The 23,980-nt window shown below is 38.4% G+C and overlaps 1 protein-coding gene across 2 annotated transcripts in view; it reads right to left on the bottom strand.

Annotated features, from left to right (window-relative positions):
* Positions 1-23,980, bottom strand: part of LOC124555225 — a 143,172-nt gene that overhangs the window by 32,538 nt on the left and 86,654 nt on the right. For both annotated transcript variants that reach the window (XM_047129080.1, XM_047129079.1), the window contains 3 exons: positions 10,505-10,651; positions 10,159-10,411; positions 1,091-1,293 (listed from right to left, as the gene is read on the bottom strand). In XM_047129080.1, coding sequence (XP_046985036.1) covers positions 1,091-1,293; positions 10,159-10,411; positions 10,505-10,651 — 603 coding nt within the window. The remainder of the gene's footprint in view (positions 1-1,090; positions 1,294-10,158; positions 10,412-10,504; positions 10,652-23,980) is intronic.

Below are 23,980 nucleotides of genomic sequence, written 5' to 3'. Positions count from 1 at the left end.
TATTTTGACGAAACCATAAAAAGTGATCACTGCTATTTAGTGATCCATGACTTTACTGGCCAGCTAAAGGAACGCCAAATCAACTACTCATGGTTTCAATATGTTGGTGCTACTGTGCACATAGCTAACACCACTATGTGTATTCTGGAGGAATTTTTGGGGAACAGACCTTACACCACCACACTTTTTTCTTGTATAGCTGACTGTGGACATTATTTTCAATATATGTTGTAAATGTGCAGCAACTTTCCAAATACCCTGTATTATTAATAATACCAAATGTGAGTGTTACGTAAAATCTAACTTCTGCATGAATGTGGTAAATGTAAATAAGTGCAGTAAACTGACTTTCTCTTTGATGATGCACGTCATATTATTCCACATCTGTGAGGATAATTTTATTTGGGACCTTCAGAAAAGGCATTAGCATATTCCCTTTTTGTGGCTACAAATACATATTAGTTATTCTTGTTTTATGAATGCTCTACATCCTTGATAATCACCTCACTATGGGTCTATTGAAAAAATTACATTTAAACTAATCTAGAGGAAAATGGCAACTACATTCCAACCCTTCTGTACTGATGCAACACTTTGCTTTGGTCTTAACATGCTTATGCTGCCTCCTTTGGAGAAGATTCAAAACCAGCTCATTAAATGTCCCAATGGGCCAGGTTACATAACAGTATTAATAAAATTTTCTGCTAATTTGCTGCTCATATTTGATGTTTTCTTACAAAAATTATTATGAAAATAAAAATAAATAAATAAATTAATTAATCTAAAAAATCTTCTGCAGGAGTAAATCTGCAGAAACAGAAGCTGCAGCTATCTTCTATATTTCGATACAACATAAATTATTTCACATTTTGTGATGTGGAGCACCTGAGCCTGAAGATAGCCACATGCTGTGTTATGAAGAAGTTGTCACAACATGTTGTTATACAGTTATTCTAAAATTCATGCATAAATCCTAAAGGGGCATAAGAGTTTTACATAAATTGTGAATACAACAGGTATTACAAAAACAGACAAAAATATACTTCTCAACCAAGAATGCCAATGAAGTATGGTACTTGAGAATCATTACCTGGCTTCTACTATCTGGATGAAATGAGCTAGCATCTGGTTCTGTATCACAAAATCGCTGACCTGCAAATGTATAAGGATAATTGTGGCTTCCAAGACCTCTGCTTCTACCATGCAGCCCATAACAGCAGAAAAAGATCACACTAATAATGATCATGACAGCTGTTGCATATACAACCATTCCACGCAAGAATGGTTGTGATTCTGAAAATTAAACACTAGAATTACTATGTATCTTCTCAATTATCTTACAATAAGCTACTATGTTTCAACACCAAGAAAGAAAAAGATAGTAAAAATAACAAATAATCTTAGATAGTCAGTTAGGGAGCAGATTTCTGGACAGGCTGCAGCCTAGGGAATGTTGGATAACCATATACACTAGAACACACAAAGAAAGAATACACACATCATACAGTTTTCAAGTTTCATATATCATTCTACAGCAACTGAAGATTTAAATCACTGACTGAAGTTGTTGTTTAAATGTTTTAAGAGGACTATTTCATTAAAGAAATTTCTTTTCAACTGTAATGAAACCCCACTCTTTCAGTCATTGTGGCTCATGTGCCAGACATGGAATAAGAAAAACTGACCAAACAATTTCACAAACTGACAGTAACTGTTCTGAATGTGGAAGGAGAACTGATTCTAGTTTGTTTCACTGATACCTTTTTTTCCCTAACTGTTAATATTCTACAGTCCATTCCATGAAAATGAATTTCTGCATAGTAGAAAAAGCCTTAAGATTTAGATGACACCTGCAGAGAAATTTTTCAAAATATACAAAACATAAGAAATAATTCAATCTACTTGAAAGCATGTATAGCATGTAAATCTTTGATATTTGGTGAAGGACCTTCTACATCTACATTGATACTCCGCAAGCCACCCAATGGTGTGTGGCGGAGGGCACTTTACGTGCCACTGTCATTACCTCCCTTTCCTGTTCCAGTCGCGTATGGTTCGCGGGAAGAACGACTGTCTGAAAGCCTCCGTGCGCGCTCTAATCTCTCTAATTTTACATTCGTGATCTCCTCGGGAGGTATAAGTAGGGGGAAGCAATATATTCGATACCTCATCCAGAAACGCACCCTCTCGAAACCTGGCGAGCAAGCTACACCGCGATGCAGAGCGCCTCTCTTGCAGAATCTGCCACTTGAGTTTATTAAACATCTCTGTAACGCTATCACGGTTACCAAATAACCCTGTGACGAAACGCGCCGCTCTTCTTTGGATCTTCTCTATCTCCTCCGTCAGACCGATCTGGTACGGGTCCCACACTGATGAGCAATACTCAAGTATAGGTCGAACGAGTGTTTTGTAAGCCACCTCCTTTGTTGATGGACTACATTTTCTAAGCACTCTCCCAATGAATCTCAACCTGGTACCCGCCTTACCAACAATTAATTTTATATGATCATTCCACTTCAAATCGTTCCGCACGCATACTCCCAGATATTTTACAGAAGTAACTGCTACCAGTGTTTGTTCCGCTATCATATAATCATACAATAAAGGATCCTTCTTTCTATGTATTCGCAATACATTACATTTGTCTATGTTAAGGGTCAGTTGCCACTCCCTGCACCAAGTGCCTATCCGCTGCAGATCTTCCTGCATTTCGCTACAATTTTCTAATGCTGCAACTTCTTTGTATACTACAGCATCATCCGCGAAAAGCCGCATGGAACTTCCGACACTATCTACTAGGTCATTTATATATATTGTGAAAAGCAATGGTCCCATAACACTCCCCTGTGGCACGCCAGAGGTTACTTTAACGTCTGTAGACGTCTCTCCATTGATAACAACATGCTGTGTTCTGTTTGCTAAAAACTCTTCAATCCAGCCACACAGCTGGTCTGATATTCCGTAGGCTCTTACTTTGTTTATCAGGCGACAGTGCGGAACTGTATCGAACGCCTTCCGGAAGTCAAGAAAAATAGCATCTACCTGGGAGCCTGTATCTAATATTTACTGGGTCTCATGAACAAATAAGGCGAGTTGGGTCTCACACGATCGCTGTTTCCGGAATCCATGTTGATTCCTACATAGTAGATTCTGGGTTTCCAGAAATGACATGATACGCGAGCAAAAAACATGTTCTAAAATTCTACAAGAGATCGACGTCAGAGATATAGGTCTACAGTTTTGCGCATCTGCTCGACGACCCTTCTTGAAGACTGGGACTATCTGTGCTCTTTTCCAATCATTTGGAACCCTCCGTTCCTCTAGAGACTTGCGGTACACGGCTGTTAGAAGGGGGGCAAGTTCTTTCGCGTACTCTGTGTAGAATCGAATTAGTATCCCGTCATGTCCAGTGGACTTTCCTCTGTTGAGTGATTCCAGTTGCTTTTCTATTCCTTGGACACTTATTTCGATGTCAGCCATTTTTTCGTTTGTGCGAGGATTTAGAGAAGGAACTGCAGTGCGGTCTTCCTCTGTGAAACAGCTTTGGAAAAAGGTGTTTAGTATTTCAGCTTTACGCGTGTCATCCTCTGTTTCAATGCCATCATCATCCCGTAGTGTCTGGATATGCTGTTTCGAGCCACTTACTGATTTAACGTAAGACCAGAACTTCCTAGGATTTTCTGTCAAGTCGGTACATAGAATTTTACTTTCGAATTCAATGAACGCTTCACGCATAGCCCTCCTTACACTAACTTTGACATCGTTTAGCTTCTGTTTGTCTGAGAGGTTTTGGCTGCGTTTAAACTTGGAGTGGAGCTCTCTTTGCTTTCGCAGTAGTTTCCTAACTTTGTTGTTGTACCACGGTGGGTTTTTCCCGTCCCTCACACCAGTTTTACTCGGCACGTACCTGTCTAAAACGCATTTTACGATTGCCTTAAACTTTTTCCATAAACACTCAACATTGACAGTGTCGGAACAGAAATTTTCGTTTTGATCTGTTAGGTAGTCTGAAATCTGCCTTCTATTACTCTTGCTAAACAGATAAACCTTCCTCCCTTTTTTACATTCCTATTAACTTCCATATTCAGGGATGCTGCAACGGCCTTATGATCACTGATTCCCTGTTCTGTACATACAGAGTCGAAAAGTTCGGGTCTGTTTGTTATCAGTAGGTCCAAGATGTTATCTCCACGAGTCGGTTCTCTGTTTAATTGCTCGAGGTAATTTTCGGATAGTGCACTCAGTATAATGTCACTCGATGCTCTGTCCCTACCACCCGTCCTAAACATCTGAGTGTCCCAGTCTATATCTGGTAAATTGAAATCTCCACCTAAGACTATAATATGCTGAGAAAATTTATGTGAAATGTATTCCAAATTTTCTCTCAGTTGTTCTGCCACTAATGCTGCTGAGTCGGGAGGTCGGTAAAAGGAGCCAATTATTAACCTAGTTCGGTTGTTTAGTGTAACCTCCACCCATAATAATTCACAGGAACTATCCACTTCTACTTCACTACAGGATAAACTACTACTAACAGCGACGAACACTCCACCACCGGTTGCATGCAATCTATCCTTTCTAAACACCGTCTGTACCTTTGTAAAAATTTCGGCAGAATTTATCTCTGGCTTAAGCCAGCTTTCTGTACCTTGGCATGGACAGTGGTAGGACACTGGCAATTTTTTATTCACCTCAGGGACTTTAGAAATGCAAAAACTAATCAGACTGATGTATGAACTCCACAGACTGACCCAGTCTGCTCTCTCACAGTGTGCTGTGTGCCGTTGTGTTTGCTACTGGTTATCATGACTTCTCTCTGGCAACTTTTACAATATTCTTCTCAGGTTGTGTCAGGATACTTATGATCAAGCACTGTGTTTTCCTTTAATGTTGTGTAATTAACTGTGGCAACCTATAACTATTCTAAGTAATTTTTCATTGTTTATTTGAGTCTTGAATTATGAAAAAGAATCTGTATCAAATCTGACTGTCCTTCAGCTGTTTCATATCGTAAACTGAGGAATCAAAACCTGCTTAATAGAGCACTAGTCCACCAATGGAAGACAACACAGCAGTGATCTGCATAGCATGTATTCAACAAGTCCTTGACAGGTTTCTAGCAACACTTGGCACCAGATGTCTACCCATAGGCCACTTCACTTAAAATTATGGGCTGCTAATCTGTGGACACAAAACTGGAATCCAATAGCATCATGAATGCATCCCATTGGGTTTCAATCAGGCAAATTTGGTGGTGATGACATCAGTGTGAGTTCACTGTCATACTCCTCAAACCACTGTAGCATGATTCTTGCCCTGTGACATGAACAGTTAACCAGAAGATGCCATCATGACAGGGCAAAACATCAGGCCTGAAGGGATGTGGTTGGTTTGCAGTAATGTTCACACTGTCCACAATTGTCATGGTGCCATCAACTGCTATTGCAGGTCCCATGGAAGTCCCTGTGAACGTCCCTCATACTTACTGCTCCCACCAGGCTGAGTCCAAGGCATGGTGCATGTTTCAAACCTGGATAACAGTATATATGGACAGGACCAACCAGCTGGTGTAACAAGATAAATGATTCATCTGAACATGCAGTATGTTTCCACTTACTCACAGTCCAATCTCAATGATCTCATGCCCACTGAAATCAAAATTCATGATTCCGTTAGGTCAACATGTGAACACGTAGGAGTCATCTACTGGGGGGGGGGGGGGGGGGGGGTCTCCATATTCAACAATGTGTACTGAACGACATGCTCCAAAACAATTGTGCCTGCATCAGCAATGTACTCTGTCATCATATCTGCCATAGATCACCAACTATCCTGATTTGCAGAGCAGGCAAGCCTCTGCCTCCACATTATGAGATACGGGATGGCTTTCGAACACCTTGTCACTTCACTGTCATATTAACCAGTTTCCACAGATGTCCACGACAGTACTATGAGAACAGCTGATCAGATTCACCATTTACAAGATGCTCATACACAGATGCTAGGCCATAACAATTTGCTATTTGTCAAAGTCACTTATTTCACTGAACCTTCCCATTTTCAGCCTGCATTGTCAATAGAATATTTCCTTATTGATCACTGCTCCAATTTATACAATTTTCTTATCAGAACACACGTCTGCAATGGCACCAGGTAGCATTGAATATCACAATAAGATCGTTGTTCTCCGACAATGTTACACAATATTATATGTGTGCATTATGTCTGAGATTAGCATCTCTGATCATAGAATTAAAACAATTTGGAATACTGTTAAAAGGGGAACAGGGCAAGGCACAGGAAGACTGTATTTCTATTAGACCCAATGAAAAGATTGTTAACAAAAAGTCAGAGTACAAATATTTTTAGTAATCATTTTTAAGTGTTATAGAGAAAATAGGAGCCAGATGTCCATTAGAAAATGCAAGGCTGTATATGTAACAGGCAATGCCTATGCAGTTTGATAAAATTGTAATTCAGCCAACCTCTCTTACTGAAATTATGAAAATATTAAATTCACTCAAAAGTAAAAGTGCACATGGAATTGATGGCATTTCCAACAGAGTACTATAAGCTTGTTCCCAATAGATAAGTAGGATTCTCAGCCACATATGTAACAGCTCACTGAAACAGGGCATTTTTCTGGATAGACTGAAATATGCTATTGTTAAATAATTGTATAAAAAGGGAGCTATGTCTCATGCTAACAACTACAACCCAATCTCACTTCTGACAGCTTTCTACAAAATTCTTTAAAAAGGGATTTATTCTAGAGTAGCTTCACATATTTGTACCGAGCGGGGTCGCGCAGTGGTTAGACACTGGACTCGCATTCGGGAGGACGACGGTTCAATCCCGCGTCCGGCCATCCTGATTTAGGTTTTCCGTGATTTCCCTAAATCACTCCAGGCAAATGCTGGGATGGTTCCTCTGAAAGGGCACAGCCGACTTCCTTCCCAATCCTTCCCTCATCCGATGAGACCGATGACCACGCTGTCTGGTCTCCTTCCCCAAACCAACCAACCAACCAACCATATTTGTAAAAATGAAGTACTAACAAAATGTCAATTTGGTTTTCAGAAAGGATTTTCAACAGAAAAAATTCTATATATGATTTCAATGATCAAATATTAAATGCCCTGAATAATGAAATATCACCCATTGGGATTTTTAGTGATCTCTCAAAGGCTTTTGACCGTATGAATCATGAAATTCTTCTAGATAAGCTTAATTATTGTGGTATGAGTGGGACAATGCACAAATGGTTTAATTCATATTTAACTGGAAGAATACAGAAGGTTGAAATTAACAGTACAGATAGTCTGCAAAAATTAGCAGAGGAGTGAGGAGGTATCAAGAATGGTGCCCACAGGGTTCAGTCTTGGATCCCTTATTGTTCTTAATATATATCAATAACTTGCCACTCTATATTCATAAAGATGCAAAGCTAGTTCTTTTTGATGGTGATACAAGTAGAGTAATGACACACAGCAAACAGGAATTACGCGAGGAAATTATAAATAACGGCTTTCAGAAAATTATTCAGTCCCTGCAAATGGATTCTCACTAAATTTTGAAAATATAGTATATACAGTTCTGTAAAGCAAGTGGCATAACACCATTGTAAATATAGGTTTGAACAGAAGTCTGCTGCTAAAGCAGAATATTCAAAATTTCTGGGTGTGTGCACTGATGAGAAATTGAACTGGAAGAAACACACTGATGATCTGCTGAAACGTTTGAGTTCAGCTGCTTATGCTATTAGGGTTACTGCAAATTTCTGTGACAAACATATCAGTAAATTAGCCTACTATGCCTGTTTTCATTCACTGCTTTCATATGGCATCATATTTTGGGGTAATTCATCAGTAAGAGAAAAAGTATTCATTGTTAGAAAAGCTGGAGCCCACCCAAGATCACTTTCCAGACATTTATTTAAGGAACTAGGGATATTCACAGTACCTTCAAATACATATATTCACATATGAAATTTGCTGTTAATAAGCCATCCCAATTAAAAAATAATAGCAATGAGCATAGCTACAACACTAGAAGAGATGATGATCTTCACTACTCTGGGTTAAATCTTTTACACACAAATGGGTGAACTAAGCTGCTACAAAAGTCTTTGGTCATTTATCAAATAGTATTAAAAGTCTGGCAGATCACCAACCACCATTCAAAAACAAACTAAAAATAATTCTGAATGACAACTACTTCTACTTAATACATGAATTTTTACATATTAAGTAGTAACTGAAAAGAGAAGAAGATTTAATTATAACATGTAAAGAAACCTTATGTTAAAACTGACATGTTCCACATCATTACAAAATGTTGTACTCATGATCTACGGAACAAGAATCAATGTAATGCAATGTAACCACACACTTATTTCCCAAGAAATAAGTGGGATTCTTAGGCACATGTGTAATAGCTCTCTGAAGCAGGGTATTTTCCCAGATAGACTGAAGTGTGCCATTGTTAAACCACTGCATAAAAATGGGGATACGTCTGATGTCAACAACTACTGCCCAATCGCTCTCTGAAGCAGGGTATTTTCCCAGATAGACTGAAGTGTGCCATTGTTAAACCACTGCATAAAAAAAGGGATACGTCTGATGTCAACAACTACCGCCCAATCTCTGTTCTGACTGCAGGGTCCTCTTGGCACAGCAGGAGCCCATGTTATTTGAGTGTACGCTATCTGTAGCGAAATGAAATAGATTCATCTCATCTCAGTGGCTGAAAGGAAGTAGAGCACAGCCAAGTAGTTGATTTTACAAGCCACAGTTTATTGTCCATCACTTCCAGGCTCTATTCTTCACATCAAAACATGGTGTTGCAATTTAACATTATGGACGTAGCATGTCAAGAGGACAGCACATGTAACCCTGAAAGTTTGAGTACAAAGTGCCCGTCTGCTAATTCATTTTCCTGAATTACCATATTAGCTGGTACCCAGTAGAATGACTGCTCCTTTTCCCATCATTGTAGGTGGGGAAAGTAGTCCTAGATGTTCTGGGGATGTCTGCCTGTTGGGGACATGCTCTGTATAAATTTATGAGCACTCAGGGAGTTATAGCAGATAAGGATTTGCCTAAAGCATGGACAAAGCACAGTGGCAATCTATGTGGAAATCTGCTCCCATAGCGGCAACCAATGAGGGTGTTTTGTTGCCACATCAGCAGAGACCAGTGTCAAGCACTGGCGGCAGCATGATCAAGAGCCTTGGACTGTATCCCTAGGACATGCTCACCACACCACTGCACTAGGTCCGCACCTGGAGCTGGCTGGATAGATGCTGGTGATGGTGTAGGGGATATAAAGGTGGGGCCCAGCAAAAGACAATCAGTTGTCAGGACTGCCTGAAAATGCCAAGAAATTGGCTTGCAAAATATCGTGCCTTCTGGACAATGCAGCACTGCTGAATACCCAAGAAATATTCAAAATCTTCCTATACCAGGAAAACGTAAAATCACACATTTTATATTCTTTATAAAAGGTGAAAATGTTATTCTGAAATAGTTCACAGTATGCATGAGATCATAAATACAGAATTTATTCATGACCAAATGCTTTAGCACATACAAAAAAAGTTAATGCTTAGCCTGTTTCTTATTGTATACAACTTCTCAGTGTTCAGAATATAAATTGTGATGCTAGCTTCTCTTCTTTTTCTCCTGACATTGTGCAAAGTTTTGCTTCACTATTCAACACAGTCTGCAGTTGCATAGTGTTGTTTATTTGTCTTAAAATAAACATGCTTATTATTGTGATCCACAGATTTAGTTTTGTGCTTTATTCCAATCCTCAGTTCAATACAATTGTTTTACTTTTCTAAATGTTTGTAACTGTACGGATCAATGTGTCATTGTTAAATAACTACGTTTCTGACATGTCACTTACAATTTTCGTTTCTGTATGTTTCTTTCCTCCTTGTTTCTAGCAGTGTAACTGTTACTGCACTACAAAATTACAGGATCACTTTTCTGAAACCCCATAATAGTCTCTCATTGTGACAGATAAGTTTGAAATTTGTATTTTTTTAAAGCTGTGGTTGCAGAAAGTACTGCCTTGCAATATGTTCTTTGGCTTTTGAAAATACGTAAATGATTTTCAGAGGAATGACATTAAAATATACAGTAAACTTACCAAATATTTGGTTTGAAAAACTTGAAAACATGATCCCAAACTGCTCCAATGGTTGGAATATGATAACTCCTATCATATGGGATATGACATTCACTGGTGTAACTTCATCAGAGGGGTCAATGTGCAAAGCATTCCATCTTTTCTGGCATTCACTATCACTGCTGGACCCAAATATACTGTGATACCAAGATCGTTCCTGTGGTGTACATGTTAATGTGTCTGATAATATTCTCTCGTTCTTTTCTCTTGCTTTCTGTGGCACAAAAAGGGAAGTCACTCACAAATTCATAATACTACACAACTACCAAAGATTTACCATTTCATTATTAATTTTGCATAAATTTACCATCCGAAGGAATCTATAAGTTCCATAGTAGCTCACAGAAAAAGTCATAAGTAATGTGATGCAAATAATTCTTGTTATTCTTCCACCCAGTATGAACAAAAATGATGGTAAGATGGCAAAACTGATTACACCAATTTCCATCCAGACCTGAAAATTCATTTTCAAATTTATTTCATAGATTGTATTCTTACAACAGCATTGTAATCTTAAAATTATAATATTAATGATTTACAGTCTAATAATTCAGATATGAAAGGCTCAAGTCACCGACATGGCAATCACCATAGATAACAAATAAAAAAAAGCGTAGTAATACTAGTATAATATACAATCAAGTAATTCTGTACAAATTTTTTATGCTGTGAATGGTATCAGCATTAGAATTTCCTTCTAAGATGCCTAGAGATGCCTAGGACTGATGCCATGGAAAACCAAATACATTTATGACTTTTTTGGGCTGGGGAATGGAAGTGGATGATGCATGGTAAAAATTATTTTCACCTAATTTGAAAAGTTCTGAGCAGCATCCAGCTACATTCACATAATTTCATTTCACAAGAGTCATTTAACTGAAGTAGCTTTCCATTTTCACTTACTTCAATTCCAACAATTACTTTCTTATAGCAAAAGGAACTGCATTAATTGAGCTTAAAAGCATTCCAGTACTGCTTAAACTAGTCATTAGGCAGTGAAGACTATAGCTTGCGAAACTGAACAAATGCTGAGAAGCAAGAAAAGAGAGAGAGAGAGAGAGAGAGAGAGAGAGAGAGAGAGAGAGAGAGAGAGAGAGGAATCGTGTTATGAGGATGAACTTTATCTGAAAGCTTTGCAATTTACCGTTCCTATCTGCTAACTAATGACTAAGTGCGGCATTAAGGAAAAGAAAAAAAAAATGAAATTATATAATGTAAAATCTTGGTTTCATCTGGTGATTTGGTGCAAAGACATCAACAATACATTTCAAATATATATTCTGAGTATCATCTAAATTTTCAGTTGTTTACAGATCCAGCATGTTCAGTCCACACTTGTCTTAAATTTTAGTTATTTTCCAAATATGATTCTTTACTAGTTCATTTCCCTTTAAATACAAAAAAAGCCTTAACTGATAATTTCCAATGAGGAAGAGCAGTTACCTCTGGTATGTCGATCTGTGTGCCTTGCGAGGGGGTATTTGTGTAGTTTCAAGGGGTTCTGCTGTGGCTATATCAGTGCCCTTGTTGAAATAATTAAAACAAGTGTGCTTAAATTGCCTCAAATATTTGAAAAGTATAAAATTCAATCTTGCTGAAAGCTATGCTCGCTCTCTCCAAATTTCACTCTCATCCACCCACACATTTTATCACACCATGTAAAATATTGCACATTTTAGCCAAATGCTCTAAAAAAATTGTAAAACACAGGTAATACAAGAAGGAGGATAAAATAATACCATGAGTATGTATGGCTAACTGACCACTTGAAAAGAAAAGACACAAATCAACCCACCACCCTTCTAAATTTCCTCTCTAATGTCATTTTAAGCATGGCTTCTTAACCATCTTAGAATTTTTATCACATTCATCTCACTAGCTTCTGAAAAACAGGGCAGATCCACATGTAAACTAGCCTCTGCTATCTTGTCTAAGTACAGACCATTGTCAACCAAAAGTTAACACACTATGATCTGTACCCCACAAGCATTGTACACTGGAGGGTCCTCTTGTTGGAGCATGAGGTCAAGCATCTTAGGACAGTGTCCTGTATAATAGGCAAATGCAGGTAACCACAATTCAACTGTGAGGGAGGAGGTATGACTCTGCTGTATTGCTGACTTTCCAAGCCACAGCTTATTATTTATCACTTCTTGCTGTTCTTCTCTCGAGCTTCACACAATTCTGTGCCTCCTAAGGCAGGATGTAGGGGGTAGCACACTGATCCATCTCATTATAACTACATGCCCCCTTGCTTGCTACATGTACTAATTTGTTTCCATTAATTCCCATGGGTCTTGGAACCCTACAGAATGACATCTGCTTCAACAGCCTTTGTGCAACTTTGCAATCCAAAAGACTGAGTGATAATAAAAATTGGAATGTTTGTTTTTTTGGAAAGATTTGTGTTTTCTTGTCTACATCAGTGTTATCCCTTCAAACTAGTCCCCCATTAGATATTATACATTTATGCCACCACTTCTTCAGATCCCTGAAACACTCCTGGAACTTGATGTGTCAGCTATCTTTTAGCTAGAGTAATGCATTTTTAATCTCATCTATACTTGTAAAACAAAGATCTTTGAGGTTTTATTTATTTTTGGGAACAGAAAAAAGTCACCTGGAGTTATGCCTGGTGACTATGAACACTGGGACATTGTTAAAGTATTGTTGTTGAGCAAAAATTAATGAACCAACAATAAAGTATGAGCAGGTGCATTATTGTGATACAAAAGTCATTAACTGTTTCATCAGAAATCAGAGCATTTATTTAAGCACAACCTTAACATCTGACAGCAATTACTGAGATTTTTTTATTTTATTTTTTATTTTTTTTTCCCTCTCTCAGCATCTGAAACACTGCTGACTTCATCTAGTGACTCTTGATCAGCTTAATTCGGTACTACTTTTGTCTGAAATTCAACAATTTCGGAACAAATTTTGTGTAACAGGTTCACCACAAGTGATATTTGACTTTCTTAAAACTCTGTGCACTCTATTTTATTTTAGGAAAAATTTATACAATTCTATGATCAATTTTTCATTCAAAATAAGTAATCACTGATACTACCAAAACACAAGTGTTACTTTTGACAGCTGAAAACAGACTATATATCAAACTAGCTGATCCGGTGAACTCTGTTCCACCTTAAAGCTAATAAATAATCAGATTTTGGATGTTAAGTTCAATTTTTTATTGGAAATACAAATAAAAAATTAAGTATTTTAATGATTCTTTATATTTTTTGGTGGATAGCTTCCACTCTTCAATTAAGTACCTTGTGATGCATGAAATTTTTTGTTTTATTATCAGGCGCAAGAACAAACAATGCAAATGGTCTTCCGACCTGTCAACATGCCACATATAACTGACCATGTGAAACACATGGATATTCCAGATTTAAACCACAAACTTTCAAGGATTGGCGTTGTGATTTGTTAATGGTCATGGTGAATGCAAGACGGATCAGAAATTAAAGTCTTTTAAACTCAAATGGCATATCGGTTGGGATCATTGCGATCCTTGGAATGAGAACCTCTTCACCTTCAAATTTTCCTTTTGAGTATCGTCACGTAAATAACATTGTTCATCAATTTACTTACCACCAAACATGTACTGTTGCACAGTTTTGGTTGGTTTATGTTTCGAAGCATGATTACTATGGAGCCAACTTTTAGGTGTGAATTGTGCGGTGGTAAGCCAGGCACATCCAAGGAGTTTAAAAATTCAATTGGATAGTTGATGGCTTCATCTTCATTTGTTACACAGTCAATAGATTTGAATGAATGCATTTTACCAATGATCTCATTCTGAATTATGTAGTTTAGGTCATCTACATCTTTATTCTTAGCAGCTAAAATTGCTCACTCACTCAACCATTCATTACTTTTGTAAGTATTAATGATGTTTGCGAATACTTTGTTGATAAGTTCATCTTTTGATGAGACAAAGTTGCAGAAATTATGAGGAAATGAAGTAATCTACTCGATTCTTCGACAGTTACTCGACCATTACCAATAGTCAGCAATTGCTCAGAGAAATCTTCAGCAGATGTATCATTATTCAATGCAACTCTCAGATTTGTTGTCAGCTGAAGTTTCTTCAGATAGCGCCATAGATTCGATGATTTGAGGCAAGCATTTATTTCGTCTGCAGCTGTCGATCTTGGAAATACTGGCAGTGTTTGGCGGAAATCGCCAGACAGTAAAATAGTTGCTCCTCCAAAAGATCTCAAGTCATTGTATAGATGTTTCAATGTTTGGCTAAGTGCCCCTAATGCACGTTTATGCACCATTGTGCATTCGTCCAAGATGATGATCTTGGATGTTGATAAAACTTCAGCTATTGCTGAGCTTTTTGTAATATTACATGTTGGTTCTTCAATAGCTTGAAGATTTAACGGTAATTTTAATTCTGAATGAGCCGTACGGTATCCTTCTAACAATGTAGCTGCTATTCCAGAAGAATCAACTGCTGTTATTCCATGTCAGATGCGTTTTTGTTATACCATGTTGTATAGTGATGTTTAGCTGACATGTGCGTTTTGTTATTTCATGCCAGATGCGTTTTTGTTATACCATGTTTTATAGTGACTGAGTGGGATAAAAAGTATCCTCTTTCCGTCTCCTGGTTCTGAGCTCCACCAATTTTCAGCCAAATCGGTCCAGCCGTTCTTGAGTTATAAATAGTGTAACTAATACGACTTTCTTTTATATATATATATATAGATAAGCTGGGTTTCCACAGGCATGAATTACACATGCATGCTCCTGCTACCACTTGGGTAAACCAACTTACATCTGGAAATACCCTACTTGCACACGGTCATGCCAAATTATGCAATGACAGTTAGAAGCTGTTTAATTTTCTTGTATGAAGTCAGCTCCCCCACCATTGCCTATGATTTCCTCCAACCACCACACAGTGGATCAGTATATTACCATCTGTCCAATTGTTAACTTGTGTCACAAACTACCAACAGGGTGTTTCTTCTTGTTTAGCTTTGTCAGAACTTCACTTCTGATATCTTGTATAGCTTCCAGTATGGCCAATTATTCATGAAAACTTACAGAGGTGTCACTCCAGCATATTTAAGTCTTTGAGTAAATATGCCATGTGCCATTGACGGATCACAAATATCATGGTAATCTTTCCAAGTCAGCACAACATGATAATACTCTACATGAAATACCTTCATAGTTAGCAGAATTACTAACAATTTGGCACTTGATTAATTTTGACATTTCCTGAGAGGTTTTAGTTTTGACATTAATGTCTGTTGGTTGTACATGCAGTGTCTGCTGAAGTAAATTTAATGCATCTGTATGTAGTTGTTCATTAATGGGTACCATTTTTGCTGCTACTGTGAGGCAGTAATCATCAAATCTGGTGACCAATGATGTCACCATTTCTGTTACAGTTATTTTCTGTGGACTTGATTTCAGATGCAGTACTGTTTTTGTTTCTTGCTTTGTCTGTATATATATAGATCTCTCTCTCTCTCTCTCTCTCTCTCTCTCTCTCTCTCTCTCTCTCTCTCTCTCTCTACACACACACACACACACACACACACACACACACACACCCACACACACACATATATACATCTACATCTACATGATTACTCTGCAGTTCACATTTAAGTGCTTGGCAGAGGGTTCATCGAACCACAATCATACTATCTCTCTACCATTCCACTCCCGAACAGCGGGCGGGAAAAACGAACAACTAAACCTTTCTGTTCGAGCTCTGATTTCTCTTATTTTATTTTGATGATCATTCCTACCTATGTAGGTTGGGCTCAACAAAATATTTTCACATTCGGAAGAGAAAGTTGGCGACTGAAATTTCATAAGTAGATCTCGCCGCGACGAAAAACGTCTTTGCTTTAATGACTTCCATCCCAATTCGCATATCATATCTGCCACACTCTCTCCCCTATTACGTGATAATGCAAAACAAGCTGCCATTTTTTGCACCCTTTAGATGTCCTCCATCAATCCCACCTGGTAAGGATCCCACACTGCGCAGCAATATTCTAACAGAGGATGAACGAGTGTAGTGTAAGCTGTGTGCTTTAGTGGACTTGTTGCATCTTCTAAGTGTCCTGCCAATGAAATGCAATCTTTGGCTCGCCTTCCCCACAATATTATCTATGTGGTCTTTCCAACTGAAGTTGTTCGTAATTTTAACACCCAGGTACTTAGCTGAATTGACAGCCTTGAGAATTGTACTATTTATCGAGTAATCGAATTCCAATGGATTTCTTTTGGAAGTCATGTGGATCACCTCACACTTTTCGTTATTTAGCATCAACTGCCACCTGTCACACCATACAGCAATCTTTTGTAAATCACTTTGCAACTTATACTGGTCTTCGGATGACCTTACTAGATGGTAAATTACAGCATCATCTGCGAACAACCTAAGTGAACTGCTCAGATTGTCACCCAGGTCATTTATATAGATCAGGAACAGCAGAGGTCCCAGGATGCTTCCCTGGGGAACACCTGATATCACTTCAATTTTACTCGATGATTTGCCGTCTATTACTATGAACTGTGACCTTCCTGATAGGAAATCACGAATCCAGTCGCACAACTCAGACGATACCCCATAGGCCCGCAGCTTGATTAGAAGTCGCTTGTGAGGAACGGTGTCAAAAGCTTCCCGGAAATCTAGAAATACGGAATCAACTTGAGATCCCCTATCAATAGCGGCCTTTACTTCGTGCGAATAAAGAGCTAGCTGCATTGCACAAGAACAATGTTTTCTGAAACCATGCTGATTACGTATCAATAGATCATTCCCTTCGAGGTGATTCATAATGTTCGAATGCAATATATGCTCCAAAACCCTACTGCAAGCCAACGTCAATGATATAGGTCTGTAGTTTGATGGATTACTCCTACTACCCTTCTTAAACACTGGTGCGACCTGCGCAATTTTCCAATCTGTAGGTACAGATCTATCGGTGAGTGAGTGGTTGTATATGATTGCTAAGTAGGGAGCTATTGTGTCAGCGTAATCTGAAAGGAACCTAATCAGTATACAATCTGGACCTGAGGATTTGCCCGTATCAAGCGATTTGAGTTGCTTCACAATCCCTAAGGTATCTACTTCTAAGAAACTCATGCTAGCACCTGTTCGTGATTCAAATGCTGGAATATTCCATTCCTCTTCCCTGGTGAAGGAATTTCAGAAAACTGTGTTCAATAACTCCGCTTTAGCGGCACAGTCGGCACTGCGCAACGAAGGTATTGACTGCGTCTTGCCGCTTGTGTACTTTACATACGACCAGAATTTCTTTGGATTTTCTACCAAATTTCGAGACAATGTTTCATTGTGGAACCTATTAAAGGCATCTCGCATTGAAGTCCGTGCCAAATTTCGCGCGTCTGTAAATTTTAGCCAATCTTTGGGATTTCGCATTCTTCTGAACTTCGCATGCTTTTTCCGTTGCCTCTGCAACAGCGTTCGGACCTGTTTTGTGTATATACACACACAAATAAATAAAAACTGCACTGGGCTAACACAACATGCAACATTTCAAAATTTTGGTTACTTTTTGAATACACCTTGTACATTTAATCTGCTCCAGTGTCTTCAAGATCACATGTAATTCTGCATTACTTACAATAAAGTTCTTAGGTACTGAATCTTGAGGACAAAGTCAGGGAAAGCCACAAAACAGGCAACAGTCCTCCTGCTTGGACCCCTCTGGGAACACAGGCAGAGAGTTGTAGTGTTCATTTAAAATATCATAAAACACTGCATTAAAAACATTTGCAGAAATGCAGTCTCTTCTGTACCTCACCAGAACTAAAATTACACTGGGCCTCTTCAGTAACCTAAGAGACAGTTGGTTCCAACATTGGGTTTGGATCAGTACTTGTCTCTAGTTCATGTTTCAAACAGATCCCAAATGGACTGATTCATCATAGATGATTTGAGCTAATTTATTCCATAGTAGGGCAATCCATAGCTTGGTATGATGGGGAATTTGAGGAATATTAGCTATGTTAGCCACAACAGTTTTGATTCAAATATGAGGCCCAGAAACCTAAGTGAATCTGTAAAACATGAGATGGTGTGCATAATTTGCAAGTTTGAGAAATTAAAAACACATCAAGAACAATTAAAAATACATATACTTATCCAAAAAAATTTATAACCTATCTTTGCAGCCCACTCCTCAAATCTTCTAACTGAGAGTTGCAACTAATGAGTTGCTGCAGCAGGGTTAGAACTGTCCACAAATAAGGAGCATTGCACATGGCTTCTGATTGTGGATGTTATACTATTTATGACTATGGTAAGGAGGATAACACTTAAAACACACTCTTTGGGGACAGCATACCCATGGTCATTGCTGTCAGGCAGAACTTCATCAACATGGTACCTGAAAATACATTGTGGACTAAATGAATATAGGCAGATGGTTGTGTAATCCCAGCTTTTGGAGCTGCCTGTTACTGTGAACTCTAATATGAATGTGAATGTGTTGAAAATATGTATTTTTCAGCTGATTATAATATATATGCTGAATGTTTACTAACTGTTGAACATGTGTAAACCTGGCAATGTACACAATAATACAAGAAATATCAATGTAAATTAAATCTGTTCTATCTCGGAAACCATTTGGAATAGGGCATATAGCCATATGAATTTTTTTGCTTCAAATTATCATTCATGTCATATTCCTGAATATTGACTATTCCTCCTAGGACACACTGTATTGTTAGTCAATTATCCACCCTTGCATTATGCACTGATTCCTGCATTTGGCTATAATTTGCTACATTTGCAACTTCCCTGTTTACAACGTCATCTACAAATAGCCTTGCGGACTTTTTGATATCTCATCAGCTAATTCATTGTGAATGACATGCTTTGTTACAATGTGGTGTCCAAACGTTCTTGAAATATATTAGTTAAAATTATTACAGCTTACCTAGATCTTATTTTGCACCATCACCTTCATGGTAGTCCCCTTCGAGTGAATATACTAACCCAACTGTTTGTATGACACGTCTGTGGACAGTCTCCCCATATCCTTCCTCAAATTTCTTAGAACATCACTCCTGAACTCTTTAATGACCATGTGAGCAGAGAGGACAGCCTCCTTATGAACATAAAATAAAAATTAAACAACATGCAGCTGTCTCTTTTCCATTTAATTAATGTATGCAACCAGTTTCCATGTTCCATTATACCATCTTCAGGCAGCTTGACCAATGTAAACTGGAAGGAATCCAATCTCATGTGCAGTCATAACAGCAGCCAATATTAAATAACCAGTGTCTGTAGACACTATCGCTTCATTAACCAACCGATGAGTCATCACATGTTTGTGTGGAAAGTGCACAAGCATCATGGAAATGTTCAGCCAACTCCAGCAGTAGATGATAAAAGAGATATGTTGTGCATCACACAACAGTTTACTATTTAAATCGCATGAACAAACATGGCTACATAAACTTTCCCAGCATATTTAGTGGTAATATTCTTGCCGTAATGTAATTTTAAGGTATAGATCCCCAGTGGTGAAAGTTGGCAGAAACAATGAGTTGCTGCGGAGTACGTGCCTCTGTTGGTCAAGTCAAAGACTTTTCTTTTTTTAATATCATAATTATGAATGAAACATGATTTCACATTTTACTTAAAGGACAACCCTCCTCTCTATTTATAATATTATCTTCCAACCTAATTTCAGCTGATCCCTGTAAGGAACAGCCTTAATAGTAAGATGCAGGAGCAATTATAAATAATATGGCAGCTACTATTATAAACAGAGACAAGGCCTATCCTTCGCCTGTTGAGCTCCTCCATCCCCTTCTCTCTCCACATTATCACACTCACACCAATGGGAGGCTGGTGGTTTTTACACCAACAGTATTTCTTTCCACAATGTAACTAATATGTGTACAAAATTTGACTGAAATCATTCCTGCAGTTTCAATGAAATTTTTACCTGAGGCTTTGGTCATGTACACACATGTCAAATATATTTCACATGTATTTAACATATTTTACTTGTATTTGTACACATATTTCACCTGTATCTCTAGCTCTGTAGTATCATTTTCATGCTGCTCAATGTTTATGCTCTTCTGAACTATGTGCTGTACAATGACATAATGTTGCAGATACATTCCAGTGGCATATGTGGCTACTGTCAGTGAAAAGTGTTGTAAATAGAGTTAGTAGCGATGAAGTAATAGATTTAAATGTCTTGCATGATGAGGCAGTTTTCATGCATCTGTGTTCATGATGTCATATGTCCTGAACTATGAGTCGTATATGTGTCATGAATACAGTTAACAGTAAAGAGCTAGGAAATTAAAATGTCACCCTTCATGCTGCTGTTTTACTGCATGAACAGTGAAAATGTTGATGATAATTTTTTTTCCTTTATCATTCTGTTGGGGTAGTCAGTGTGAAAAAGGTTCTTAAAGGTTTGAAATTATGTGTAAGGTTTGGTGCAAGTCTCTAAGTGCTCTCATTCTCAAATACGGGATGACTAAAGTATTGGTATTTGCGTGTTATTGGTTACACTGCTTTTTCACCCCTACCCCCACTCTGTTGATAGGTAGGTGGTTCTTGCCCCCACAATGATGATTTCCAGACAGTAAGTGATATGTGTGAAAAGTTGGTTGAAATCCGTCCAGTGGTTTAGGAGGAGATGTGGAACGAACACACATACATCCACATACGTCCATTTTTACAATATGTATGAAAAAGAAACTTTCATTTGGCCGGCAAGGACATGCTACACAGCATTTCAACATTTCTTCCAGTTTTCCACCACCGAGACACTGTACTTTCAATTTAAGTAACGGAGCAGCAGCAACAATTTCTCACATAGATGCTTTTAGTAAAATGTAAACTTCCACAGCCGGAAATGTCACACTTAATAAAATGTTCTGGGCTGTTACACCATGGTTGAATGGATTTCATCTTAAAACCTGACGTTTCATTCTCACCTGCTGAGGATATTTTCAAGGAGGATCATAGCTCTGTTGAATGTCTGATTCGAACCTCACTACTGACTACAGCAAAATTCTGCTTCTGCACAGTGGCATGACATCACATATTTTGAATACGCAAGTGCAATTGGCCCTTGTTGACTGGCATCGTTCGTTGTTGCTATCATCCCGTAGTGCAAGAATGGACCACATCTTCTTCAGCACCGAAATCCAAATATCATTCAATTTAATGTCGTCCTCCTTCCTATTTGAAATTCCTGGGGCATTTTACAATATCTATGGCCTCTCTGTATAGCCTTTCATGGTATCCACTTGTAGCTGCTAGTACTTGAGTCCTATCAAAATGAATGTGATGGTCTCCTAGCTGTAAGTCATGTTATGCAACAGCTGATCTGTCAATCTCCCCTTCTGCAATTGCCCTTGTGCTCTTCAAGTCTTTTTTGACAGTTCTTTTAGTAGTATCCACATCCACCTCCCAACAAATACACAGAATCCTACAAATTACAGCTTTTCCCAGTGGTTATCAAGCATTGTTGGCCAGTTTTAGGTGATCTTGTATCTTCCGTGTAGGTGTGATGTTCCAATTCTGGTCTCCAGAAGAAGAGAGTGCAGCTTTTGTGTTCCTTCACATTCCTGTCTCGCTGCAGAGCAGTCAGTGTTCTTCCAAAGTTTTTGAGAATTAATCTACTATACAACTCGGCAAAGGCACAGAGGATTTTCAAATGGACAGAAGAGGCTTTACTATGACAGCAAATTCAACAGATCCATTGGAACCTGGCAAGCACAGACTGTAAGTTAATGTCTCTTCATATTACTATCAGCAATAAATTGTGTAGTGGTGACTGGGATAGAACTGACAGACCATTGCACAATACTATTAGGAAGAGTATGTTGACAATGTCTAATAGACAGATGAAGAAATTTGATTATCTGCAGCATAATAAGGCACTTCCTGCATGGTTATCAACTTATCAGGAAGTTTGTTATCTGACTATGAGAGATCTGTGTTCGCCAAGAGTGGGTATTTTGCCATTAGCCTGTGAGTTGTGCCCATGGAAGTAATAATAGCCAGTGTAGAAGCAGGCATTAATAGTGTGGACCAGGTTACGGCTATCCACAGCTCGTGGTCTAGTGGCTAGCCTTTCTGCCTCTGGATCACGGGGTGCCGGGTTCGATTCCTGGCCGGGTTGGGGATTTTCTCTGCCTGGGGACTGGGTGTTTGTGTTGTCCTGATCATTTCATTATCATCATTTGTGACAGTGGGTAGATTGGCTTGAGAAAAATTAAACTGTGTAAAAAATTGGGTCTTTGTACAGGCATTGATGACTGCACAGTTGAGTGCCACACAAACCAAACATCAACCACATCGTCAAGGTTATGGCTGAAGAAATTCATAAAGGAGCTGTAAGAGTACTGTCTCACACAAAGCCTATAAAAGGTAATTTAACTGTGGGTGAGAGAAATGCCATAAAACACCTGAATGAGGAAGACAGTGTCATCACTCTCTCCACTGACAAGGAAAATGCAATGGTTGTTTTGAATGTGACCAACTATTATAGTAAGATTAATGACTTATTAGATCTGCAAACATATATGAAACTAAGTAAAGACCCCACTGACAATGTTCTTAGAAGTGTTATGCAGTGGATAAAGAAGCATTCAAAAACGTCTGTTCGATTCAGTTACCCTAGCACCAAGACTTTATGGATTGCCAAAGGTGCACAAAGAACATGTTCCTCTAATGCCTATAGTGAGTGCTATTGGTTCACTCACCTATTCAATTGTCAAGTTCTTGACAACATTATTATGACCATATGTGAGCCGATCAGATTCATATTTAAAAAATTCGGCACATTTTATCAGTACATTAAATGGCATAGTGATACAACTGGAGGACATATTAGTTAGTTTTGATGTGGTGTCCCTGTTTACAATGGTTCCACTCAGTAAATTGTTGCAACAGTGGAATCATATTTTTCCTCCTGATGTTGCGGAACTGTTTAAATATTGTCACACAACCACATATTTCAAACGGAACGAAGAGTTCTATGAACAGAAGGATGGTGCCCCTATAGGAGGCCCCTTAAGCTTGGTTATAGTGAATTTCTTTAAGGAAAAAGTTGGGTAGTAGGCTTTGGAAACTGTGAACAAGAAACCAAATATCTAGTTCTGTTATGTGGATGATACGTTTGTTTTGTGGCAGCATGGCAGGGAGGAACTGGATCGTTTTCACAAACATCTGAATGGGATCAACCTGAAGATTCAGTTTATGAAGGAGGAGGAGGCAGATGGAAGATTAAATTTTCTTGATGTACTAGTTTTCAAGAAAGAAGATGGTAACTTGGACCTCATGGTTTACTGAAAACCCACACACAAACCATTACCTACACTGGGATTTGAACTACCACTCACAACAAAAGCGAGGCATCATAAAAATGTTGGCAGATAGAACAAAGAAAATCTGTGAACCACAGCTGCTTGAAGCAGAATTAAAACATCTCATCAATGCATTGCTCAAGAACGGTTATTCTTTGAGCCAGGATGAGAATCAGACATTCAACAAAGTTACGATCCCTCACGAAAATGTCTTCTGCATATGGGGACACAATGCTGGGTTTTAAGGTGAAATCAATTTGACCACAGCATAATAGCCCACAACATTTTATTAATTCTGATAGATGCTTTTAATCCAATGAGGCATTAAAAACAGCTGCTGTTCATGGTAGGAATCAGTTACAGAAAGATTTAGCAAACAGCATTTGCCTTTAAAGATGGCAACTGGCTAGACTGC

This window comes from Schistocerca americana, chromosome X (assembly GCF_021461395.2).
Source record: "Schistocerca americana isolate TAMUIC-IGC-003095 chromosome X, iqSchAmer2.1, whole genome shotgun sequence".
Classification (NCBI taxonomy): Eukaryota; Metazoa; Arthropoda; class Insecta; order Orthoptera; family Acrididae; genus Schistocerca; species Schistocerca americana.
Note: the sequence above shows the minus strand (reverse complement) of the source record. Positions and strands in the feature narration are given on the sequence as shown.